The sequence below is a fragment of the Lutjanus erythropterus genome, chromosome 5, assembly GCF_056507025.1.
Source record: "Lutjanus erythropterus isolate fLutEry1 chromosome 5, fLutEry1.hap2, whole genome shotgun sequence".
Classification (NCBI taxonomy): Eukaryota; Metazoa; Chordata; class Actinopteri; order Lutjaniformes; family Lutjanidae; genus Lutjanus; species Lutjanus erythropterus.
This window is the reverse complement of record NC_139321.1, coordinates 23,219,703-23,230,836: the sequence shown is the minus strand read 5'-3', so window position 1 is coordinate 23,230,836 and position 11,134 is coordinate 23,219,703. Positions and strand designations below refer to the sequence as shown.

Here is an 11,134-nt window from a genome sequence, read left to right as displayed (position 1 = left end):
CAGAGGCAGAGTAGGGCGGGTCATGACTTTGCCCTCCAGGGGAAAGACATAAGTATCAGTAGCCTTATGTGAAATTGCCACAGTTCAGTACCTCATAAATGTATTTGTCAAGATCAAAGTGCACAGAGTTGCCTTTCATTGTGACCAGTCTAAACCACACTATGAAATAATCCTGTTGTATAATCAGCATCTCTAATTGTTACACAGTAGGATGGATTATCTTGGCAAAAGTTAAGGGCTCACAAACGAAATTTGGGACAAATAAAACTTTTGCATAAACAGAGGAAGTTTTTTTTTTTTTTTAAACTTCAACTCACTAAAAATAGGAGCAGAAGCAGAAGTGCTGCGTTTATATTTTTGTTAAGTATTAACATCTTTATGTTTTCTTAGGTTTTGGCAGATTTGTTTAGTCGAATGTCATCACAAGTGGAAGGGGAGTCGTTTGTCTCTGTGTCATTCCTTCAGGTTTGTCCTTCTGTTTAATAAAGCACAACCGCAAATCACATCAGACACAGTAGGTGCAGGATGACCTCTGGTGTTCGTCAATGTCAGTTTTATCCAGATGGCAGTGCAGTGGATCTCCTGAGCCCCAGTAGACAGACTCTGAAACTTGTGACACACCCCATCCTTGGAAGGTGAGTCCACTGATATTTCAAGATAGATACACTAACTAACAAAAATACAGATTGAAATGGATCATCCATGCAACACTTGTACATTTAAGTGAATTAAATGTTGTTGTTGTTTTTTCTCAGTCTTGTTGGAGGTTTATGTGAGGTGTGTGTGTGTTCAGCAGAAGAAGCCTACACTCTGTATGAAACACACAGGGAGACGCTGAAGGCCAACACTGGCTCCATTTCCAACAGGTGGGTCTGGTATAAACTCTCACAATAGAGCTAAGTGTCTTAACTGTTGCATGAGTGGTTGGTTTGTAACGTAGCAGAGTGATCTCATCAAGTTGTTGTATATATGCAGTGTCATTCAAGTTGCCATTTCCTGCTCTTTATGAATAAATGAATGCTGTTATTGTCTCCACACATGCTGTTCATGGCGTGAGCGCTTCCCTCAGATGTAGCTCCCTGTTCTCAGTGGCTGTTGAGTGGAAACTTCATCCAGAGGAGGTGTGTCGCGGCAGACTGCAGCTGTTCAGCCTGGCAGGAGGAGCCAGCAGGACTGATCTCAGAGGGTTGGTCACATACTCATATACAGTGGGATATCAGTTACATGAGGCAGAGGGACTAACAATGATCTCCTCATGTTCAGCTGAGTGTTAGAGCACTGTTCAGTCACAGTACCAAATATCTGGATTGGTACCAGTGTCATTTATTTGGCTCTAAGCAGCCATGCATGACAATCATTCAGAACATAAAGTCCCCCTAAGCTCAAAAATATGTTTTTCTTCTTGTTCCTGTAGTTGGATGTTTGAGCTTCGCTGTGCAGAATGATGTCTGTGCAGTTTGACGCTAGAAGGATGTTTTCACAATCAGTTTCATTGTGTTCAGTCAAAATTTGATTTTAAGGGACGGGCCTATGAGCAGGAATTGTGTCTTCACAATTAGCATAGAAGTCAGTCGGGGTCTGTTTTTGCAACTTATACAAATGTGATGTAGAAACTTGAAGCCATCAGTGCAAACACACTGACAACTGACTTCATGGTGAACTGGGAGACATTTTGTGCCCAGCAGGAAAACTTTGCAAATGAAAAAAATTTGCATATAGATTCTGGAATTTTTAATGAGGTAGAAGGAGTAGATGCCTTTTTAAGGGATTTAATGTGGATTTCTTTTTTTTTTTTTTTTTCAGAAAAAATATATCAGACACACATTATCATTTCAAACAGGCTCAAATGAAATCAGTTAGCTTTATTGGCATGAACAAAAATATGATGTTGCCAAAGCAGTTTATACAAAATTCCATATTACATACATTACTACATACATGACTATTTGTATATGTGTCTTCCTACATGTCTGTCTGCAGGGGAAGGAAAGAGTCGCTCAGTCTTCTTAATTCCAGACCAAAATGTATTAATACAATTTGTGTTAATCCATCTTTACAATGCATTTAATATGCAGACATAGATTATTATAGTTGAGGAATTTTTTTTATTAACAACTTAGACTTTCAGTTGCTCCGCAGCCATTTTAAATAGCATAAGTGGTTGAACTGTCCATTGGTGTTGGTTAATTAAAGAGCTTTTTCTGGAAGACTAAATGCTTAACAAAGCAACAAAGCGATCATTACAGTATATAAACTCTTTGTTCAGTATTTCTTTAAAAATATATTTAAAACTACAACAGGGCTATATGTTGCTAAAGTAATTAAAAAGCAATAAAATAAATAATGGATTCCATTTAGCTGCTTCAATATCAGGTTCCAACTAGACTTTTATCACAGCAGCCATGCTGACATGAAAATAGCAGTTAAATACAGGTTTAATTAAGGAAACTGATTAAGGTCCCGTTCCATTTGGTGTAGCAGAGGCTTTCTGGCGAGCAGAAAGGCTGGGAATAGCAGCACCCTGACTCTGATTGGAACAGAACCTAAATGAGTATCTTTGGTATCACCTGTGTTTACTCTGCTGTTTCATGTCAGAATGGCTGCTGTGAAAAGGTTTATTGTGCACGCTGGCTCACTGTCACACTGGGACACTTGAATAGGTCAGAGATACTGTCATTGTTATCAGTAACCTGTGATTTTCCTGCTATGACAAGTCAAAATGTCTGCTGTGAGATGGAATATTAGTCAAGTCAACAATGAAGACAAACATAATTTGTTTTTATGTAAACAAAGTTATGCTCAAAGTCTTATAAGGTCTCCAGCAATGGAAGGACTTTATTTCAGACAGATTTTATATCCACTTAAATTGCCCCTGCAGCTTTGTGTGCATGTGTGTGAATGTGGAACTGCTCCAGTAACACATCAGAGAACTGAAAAATAACTATTGACATTTTGGAAAAACTTTTTGCTGACTGTTTGTGTTTACTCTAAATTGGCAGTGGCATTCTTAAAGTTGCACTTTAACTTATTGCAACAGTAAAGTATGTCCATTTCTTCCACACAACAGCAAAAAACAGCAGATTATATGTATGAGATCACTGTACTGTATATTGTATTGTATTGTGTTATTTAACACTAATTATCTATATTACTTATCTCTAGTTTCTTGTGTTCAATGAAGCTGCAAAATGATATCTTACAAGATTTCTTAAAAGCCACATAATTATATTTAATCTTATTGCATCCAGATTAACCATATGGGCTAAATGCAGAAGATAAAGTGTGAATATGCAGGTCTATCATGTAGATTACAACCAACTAGAGCACAAATTACAGCAGTAACACACAATTAGTTTTCAGTTTATGAGATAATCTAATAGAACTGCAAGTCAAAAAGCCTGTTTTCAAGAGGCTATAAATAACAGTTTTTCTGAGAGGTGTTGTTTCAGTTGTATGGCCATTTACACTGTTTATATATATGGTGTTAGTAAATAGTAATAGTGGTACACTCTGCAGAGTCATCCCGTTGGTGAAAGTTGTGGACCAAATCCAATGTGAAGCCATAACAAACGACAACCTCCTCCATTTCCTCCTGCATGAAGCCTTAACAGGAAACAGCAGGACGGTCCTCATCTACTGCATCCACCCCGATGGTGAGTGGCCCTCTGAGCACGCCAGCACCAAGTCAACCAGAATCCTTTGAGCACAGCACCGACTCTCTTTATCCACCAGGTCGTCTAGATGACGAGACCCCGTCTGCTCTAGCTTTGGCCCAGAAATCGAGAAGTTTGGTAACAAAGGCCACTGTTCACCGCTGGTATCCAAGGGCAACCGAGCAAGAGATCAGAGACAGCATCACAGAGCTAAGAACCAGGATGATGTCACAGGAAGTAAATGAAGTTCAGGACACCTACAGGTTGGCAGAGCTGACCCAAAACCTGCAGGTAATCATTTGATAAGCCAAATGCCAAACAATACACTGTTAAAAAAAGTAATAATCAGTTGACTGAATTTGAAAAAAACAAGTTGAGGTAATTTTGTAATGTTTAAAAACAAACAAACTCTTCTTGTTAAAAAGACCTCATATTAATTCAGTTGTATTTAACAACATTGCAAACAGATTTGATCCTTTTTACATTTTCTCAGTTTGACATTGTGGCCATTTTCCTCTCAGAGTGGAAAGTTCAAATGCTGTTATCAAGAGGAAAACATTGCATTGCTGTGTTTCAGGTTGCAAATCATATAAACATACAAAATCTGATGAATTGCTATCATGTCACCAACTTCTGATTGATCAGCAACAAAAAAGACAATGGATGATAAAAATCCAGAGGGACACTGGGCCATAAGTCAAGGTAAAACAACATATTTGATAATCTATTAGCTACTGTTGGAGAAGAGCTAACATTAGCATTAACCACCTCTTAGCTAACATTATTGTCTGGTAGTGTTAAATGATATGATAAGAAAGGGGAAAATGAATTCTTCCTTTGATATTTCATACCTTGTAGCAAATGAGCTATCAAATATGTTGTTTTATGTTGAAATATGGTCTGATTGTCTTCTGGATTTTCTCTATCAATTGTCTTGTTGATGTGTTTAGTTGCTGATTATTTGGAAAGTGGTGAAATTACAGATTTGTCAGATTCACTTCATTTACGACGTACAACCTGAAACACTGCAGTGCAACACTATCCTGTTGCCACAGCATCTGAGCTTCTCACCCTAAAGAAATAAGCCACCATGTGAATATGGTGAATTGTTCATAATATTTTCACTATTGTGAAAATAAACAACCATAATGTATCTTCAAGTGTATCAGAGACACACACCAAATTTTCATCATATGTGTGTTCTTCATCTTCAAAAAAAAAGTGTCTCAGGAGAGTTTTGAATCTTGAAGAACGCATCCAGGGAAGTCTGCTAATATTCTAATCGTGTTTCTTTAGAAACTCAATTTAATGAGTTGATTAAACTCTGCACAGTATTTATTCAGCTCATCATTCTAAGTTATAAGACTTTTGAAGTCAGACGTTCTGAAGTGTTCGAGGAGTGAGAGAGTGAGTGAGAAATATTACATGTAATTAACTTGAACAAATCAAACTTGTATATTTACATTGATGAAAAAAGATGAGTTAGCACTGCAAAGTCCCTGTATGATTTTTTACAGTTTGTGTTGGGACCAACTGAGTTGGTAGCTGATGTACATTCTGTGATCTCTCCAACAGATTGTGAAAAATCAGTCATGGGAGAAGAGGAGGGAAGAGTCAAAGAAGATAAAAGACAAAACACAGGTGTCTACATAAATTGTTTACTTTTCCCTCATAGGTTTAACAAAATGATAACAAATTATGTATTTTTCTGAACATAATGAAAGGCGTGCCATGTGCTGCATTGATCTGGCAGAGTTGTCGGACCCCTAATGGCATCTGGCACAGCAGTGATCACAGAGAGAGTACAGACACGCTGAAATATTTACAAGACCAGCTGAAACAAGAAATGGAAGAACATATCAGAGGTAATTTGCTGCGATATGAAAAATGTGTATAATATTTTCCTTGACATTTTGGACTTGTCCGAAAGATCTCATTAAGTTTTAAGTTCACAGCCGGTTTAACAATAGGGAATATAGTATGTTCTTGCTGGGTTTGGCTGCTGGCACCGCGGGACTGAGTCAGCTGTAATAATGTAATTAAAGTAGATATGACAAATGGTACATCAGTGTGCCTGTGTTCGTGTGTATGTGCATACATGTGTGCATACTTCGTGCCACCCCTCCATAACCACAACCAACCACATGTGATAGTTTGATGCACTGTTAAAACATAAAGCTAAATGGTTTCTTCAAGTTTGATAATATCAAGTTGTCATAACACAGACATGTTATTCAATGTCAACTTTGCATTAAAAATGGCATAACTGACTTACTGACAGAACAGTCATACATATTCATAAGGACTCAGTCATGTCATGACATGGTTATGGTATAATGAGCCTCATGCACACGCATCCAAATAAAGTGTTACAGAAATATGTGTCTCTGTTTATGTGTAAGGACACCAGTGATGTAATGTTTTTCTTGTGTCCACAGAGGGTAAAGGGAATGTGGAGAAAGTCCAGGAGAGAGTAGCAAGAATCCAGCAGCTGAGGGAGGCTCTCAGAGAGGAGACGCTGAAGAACGGGGCTGTTACTGAGAAATCTGACCTCTGTCAACAAGTAACGCACTCCATCTAACTCCTCTATAATACTGTGCACCTATACATCCAGTTGGATAACATGTGTACAAGGCTTTGTAGCCTAAATAAGATTTATATATGTGAGAGTGGGCAAGTCGTTTATTTTGCCAATTTAATGCTCAGTCTCAGTTGGAGTACAACAAAGCGCAGGAGCGGAGGAGGCAACTTAAGGAAGACGGTGGGAGATTAATTCAGGAGGAGGTGGAGAAGATGGAGAGAGACTTGGCACAGGAACAGCCACTGGTGAGATAATGAGATACACTGTTGTTTAACATTATTCAGTTTGTGATCTATCTTAGCCGAGGATGCTGAGTCAGTTTAAATTAATGCAGGGCCTGGATTTATGGTGGGCAGCGGAAACCACTGCATTTGCAACTTAATTCTGTTATTTCTTTGCATTTTTTATGGCTCCATCCATTCCCGCTGCTAGACAGAGGGCCCCCAGAGAGAGCTGCTGGTGCTGACCAGAGAGAGGCAGGTCCTGGTGCTGCAGCTAGAGGCCCTGCGCGCTGAGGCCCAGCAGGCTGAGAGAGACCTGCAGGATCAATATCAGAGGCACCAAACGGAGCTGCATTGTCTGAGAGAGGAGAGCCTGCAGGTGAGGGTTTGTTGGACCAGTGGGAGAGCGCTGATTAAAATAATTATCTCTCACATTTTCATTTCATGATCTTTTTCTTGGCTTCACTGCTGTATTTCCTCACAACTTTTCTAACCAGCTCAATCCTCACGTACGTAGAACATCATAAGTGAGGACGCAATGTTGCTGTTATATCTGTGTATTATAAATTATGGTTTCTACAATTTCACTCATTTTTCTAATTATATTGTTATATTGTGTCTTTGGTGTACCACTGGACTATATTTACACTAAGATGATTGCAGAGTTCTATTTTGTTTTTCATTTGTTAGTTTAGTTTCAGTTAGTTTTCAGAGTGTTTGCTCATTTCAATTTAGTTTTTATTATTTTCTAGTTTTCTTTTAAAAATTATTGATAAAAAAATCTTTTAACAATAGATGTATAGGTGATTCAGTCTACATGCAGAACATAAATGTGTTTGTTATGCAAACACATTTATCACCTGTGCTTTTACATGTATGTATGAAGCTTCTTATAGTATAACTTTGGTCGAAATTCTGAGATTGTCATTTTCCTCATATTATTAGAATTAAGCACAATATGAGATCTTAACAATTTGGTCTCAGCTTCCAAATTGTTGAAGAGCGCTCATGGGGACAACAGCGTTGGAGGCAGCAGCTGTACATGTATATCAATGATAAAATATGTGTGTTACATTACCTGAGCCGTGCAATACAAGAGTTCTGGTGGGTATGAAAGACGATGAAAAACAAAACACAGAAATGACAAAAAAGATTATTCTAAATCACTCACATTTTATTGGGTTTCCTGAAATGGGTCTCACTTAAAATATTTGTTATATCCCTCCATCTTTTTTTTTAATTTTCACAATAAAACAAAACAGCAGAAAGCAAAACAAACAAAATAAAAGAGGCAAACTGTGCAGGCGCAATTAAAAAACTCTAAAAACTCTCTAGAGGTTTAAAGGACTTTCACCTCACTAAGGATTATGAGCAAATATAGAAGTCACGTGATCCACAAAAGTAAGCAAACAAGCAACCATAGCATCAAAAACAAACATAAAGCAATGAAGCATAAACCAAGAAAAGGCATAATATAAATATTATGTATATTTAAAATTCTTGAGTGAAGTAGGCAACAATTTGAATTTATTGTTCTATGGCTGACCACCTTTTTAAGTAGTAGAGGGGGGGAATACACAGACATAATTGTAGTCCATATGTTAGAACACTTATTTTAAATTAGATTTTTTTTTTTTTTAGAGAAATGTCTTAGTCTTTTCTTCAGAACATCAATTACTGCAAAAACAGTAAACAGAATTTTTGTAATTAACACCGCATTTCAGAATAGATTCTACTCAAGGTCAAAAAGAAAAAGTATTCAGTTTATCAGTAAAACTCAAGCTGCTTGATAAAATGTTTACATAAAGAAGCATCTGCGGCTCCTTCCTGCATCGCTCCTGTGTTCTCCTGTGTTCTCCTATGTTCTCCTGTGTTCTCCTGTGTTATCTGCTCTGCTGCACTCCAGGTGTTCAGAGTGTTTCGTCAGGTGAGTGAGGAGCAGAGGAAGATGTCAGAGGGCAGATACAGGAGTGTGCTGCTGGAGGCTGTGCAGGACGCTGTCTACCTGTCTGCCCAGAACCAGCAGCTGCAGGCTGACAACAAACAACTCCGTAAAGGTCAGTGTGTGTGTGTGTGTGTGTGTGTGTGTGCCTTAACCTCTGCAGCAGGCTGGCTGTTTCATCACAGACAGAACAAAGCCTAACCTCTGGAGTTAAACGTGACAGGATTCATCCTCCCACCAGCATTTAAACATTCTTCTTCTTCTTTTTACAGCACTGGGAGAGTTAAAGGATACTCTGGCTGTACGAGGTGACCCTGCAGCTGAACTGTTATCCCAGAAACAATGAATACACGACTATAAGATGTTTGTGAATCAGTGTGCTTCATGTAAATCTGTGGTTCCCAAATTGGGAGGTGGGCCCCTGTAGGGGGGCAGAGAGCCGCTGCACAGTGGCACAGAAGACCAGGGGAGAAACAAAGAATGAAACAAAGTTGAATGAATATTATCTATGTGGGAAAATAAACAAGAGTTTACTGATTCTATCCTGCTGACCTTTATTTCACTGCAATTCAACTTATGAATCAGTTTTATAAGTTCCATCCCCAATTATTGATATGATTGATAAAAGTTGCGTGGTGGAGGGGGGTGCACACTTCTTTCTGAAAGGGGAACATGTCAGAAACATTTTGGGAACCCCTGATGTAAATAATGAGAGATAAATCTGTTTTTTGACGATTTATTAATTATCATTAACACACTTTGTAACACTTTGATATTATCTTTTATGTTGTTCTTGGCAGAGAATGTAATACAAAACATAATGAAGATGACAATAGCAGCAATCATCAGAAATGTTTCACTGAAGATATAATTATCTGGACTTGAATAATTATTTGAATTTACTTGAAACAGTGTAACAGAAATATAAGTTGAACTCTAAAATATGATGTAAATTGCCAAATTAAGTATCAGCTATAGACATGTATGGCTGCCACGCCAGAAAAAGAAAAATGGATCAGTATCACACTGTAATGTAAAAATCTTATTGTTATAACAAGATGTTTTTCACATTATAACAACTAACAACATTTTCACGTCATAGTTTATCTTGTTAGAAAGTGAAAAACATCTTGCTACGACAAACTTTTTACACAATCACCTAACAACTTTATACGTTGTTATAAAAATAGGTTTTCACGTTATAACATAAAACTTTTCACATTATAATAAGATAAATATTATATTTTTAAAAAACAAGAAAAGTTTCCTGTAACGTGAGAAGTTTGTATGTCATAATGTGAAAAGTTTGTCATTACGTGAAAAACATCTTAGTATAACAAACTTTTTATGTTATAGTGTTGTAATGAAAATGTAACCACGTTATAACAATATTAGTTATCACTCTATAACAAGATAAGTATTATATCAAGCAAAAGTTTCTAGTTATAATGTGAAAATATATTCATGTTATAATGTGATTTTGATTTTTTGTTTTTCTGGTGTGGCAGCAATATGCTACCATAAACAGATGATATGACTGTTCAGACGTGACGTGTTGGATTCTGGACGTCAGAAGGCAGATAGAAAAAAAGGCAGAAAATAAATCCCATCTGAAACTCAAAAACTACAATACAGAAGTTTAGGTAGACTGTAATGAGTTTCATGGTGGGGTTCAACGGGCCGTGTGGTTCGTTTGGTTGAGTCTTATTATCTGTAATAAAGATAAGCTGCCAGTCCAATCATAGAAACAGGGAGGAGGAAAAAAGGTGTGAGCTGCAGCCCTAAGATGGCCCAAGACAGCAGAGCGTTAACCAGCATGGAGCAGGAGATGACGAACAGTCTGGTGATTCCGCTGCCGTGCTTGAGCACCACAGACATCAGGAGTCCATTAGCTGCCTGCCCTGCTATAATGGCCCAAACCACCCCTGAGTATCCTTCCAGAAAGCCCTTTTCACTTCCTACGGAGGAGAAGGAGGAGAGCCCATTGACGGCCACGCCAAACACGTAGAGGTAGATGTTCTGCAGGCTGAGCGGCAGCCTCTGGCTCTTCAGCACCCTCTCTGTGTAAACTGCTGCCAGCCCTGACACAACGCAGTACACCAGCACCAGGAGAAGACCCCACGCTGTGATGTGAAGCCTGGGGCTTCCGTCGGCGTCGGCCCTCTCAGGGTCTCCAAGGTCCAGGCTGCTGTAGGTGTGGCACACGCCCGCACACATGAGGAGCCCCAGGGCCAACCACTGAATTGGCCGCAGCCTCTTGCCCAGGCAGAGGGAGTACAGCAGGGCAGTGGCGGCGATTTTAAGGTTAGACAGGACTTGGTATGAGCTTGGATCCATGTAGGCCTGCATGAGAACAACCAGGTTGTTGTTGAGGGCGTAGAGTACGGCAGGGACAGCATAGGGCGCCACAAGGACAAGAGGTGGAGGAGCACGTAAGGCGGAGGTACCCCCGGTTAGAACAAGAGTCGCAAGAGATATCAGGAGTTTGGTTAACTCAATCATGACAACACACGATGACGGGTTGAAAGGGACTTGACCATCCACCTTGGTGAGTGTGATGAGTGGTGCATGAGAGCCGTAGATGACAACCATCAGCCCAAAGAGGATACCCCACTGAATCCTTTTCACCCACTGTCTCTTGATTCTCGCCGGGGAACTGGGTCCCACATTCTGGATCACGATCATCCTCAATGATGCAAAAATAAACACTTAATTTCTAATAAATCTGAAAACTATA

The 11,134-nt window shown here is 38.9% G+C and overlaps 2 protein-coding genes across 2 annotated transcripts; one reads left to right on the top strand and one right to left on the bottom strand.

The window, feature by feature from the left end:
- Positions 1–332: 332 nt before the first annotated feature.
- LOC146326913 (uncharacterized) lies at positions 333–9,409 on the top strand. The gene is made up of 13 exons (XM_084718409.1): positions 333–465; positions 553–635; positions 756–866; positions 1,070–1,186; positions 3,517–3,653; positions 3,733–3,944; positions 5,229–5,294; positions 5,407–5,518; positions 6,092–6,216; positions 6,360–6,479; positions 6,667–6,834; positions 8,362–8,512; positions 8,670–9,409. Exons 1-13 carry the CDS (start codon positions 415–417, stop codon positions 8,741–8,743), a joined length of 1,527 nt encoding a protein of 508 aa, XP_084574535.1. The 5' UTR covers positions 333–414; the 3' UTR covers positions 8,744–9,409.
- A 370-nt stretch (positions 9,410–9,779) lies between these two features.
- LOC146326912 (putative UDP-sugar transporter protein SLC35A4) lies at positions 9,780–11,082 on the bottom strand. Its single transcript, XM_084719272.1, has one exon. It carries the CDS (start codon positions 11,080–11,082, stop codon positions 10,105–10,107), a length of 978 nt encoding a protein of 325 aa, XP_084575398.1. The 3' UTR covers positions 9,780–10,104.
- Positions 11,083–11,134: the final 52 nt, after the last annotated feature.

Coding starts and splice junctions, on each gene's coding strand:
- LOC146326913 (XM_084718409.1), top strand. CDS start 415: ATGTCATCACAAGTGGAAGGGGAGTCGTTTGTCTCTGTGTCATTCCTT. Junction 636..755: donor ACACACCCCATCCTTGGAAG/GTGAGTCCACTG, acceptor GTTTTTTCTCAG/TCTTGTTGGAGGTTTATGTG. Junction 8,513..8,669: donor CAACAAACAACTCCGTAAAG/GTCAGTGTGTGT, acceptor TTCTTTTTACAG/CACTGGGAGAGTTAAAGGAT.
- LOC146326912 (XM_084719272.1), bottom strand. CDS start 11,082: ATGATCGTGATCCAGAATGTGGGACCCAGTTCCCCGGCGAGAATCAAG.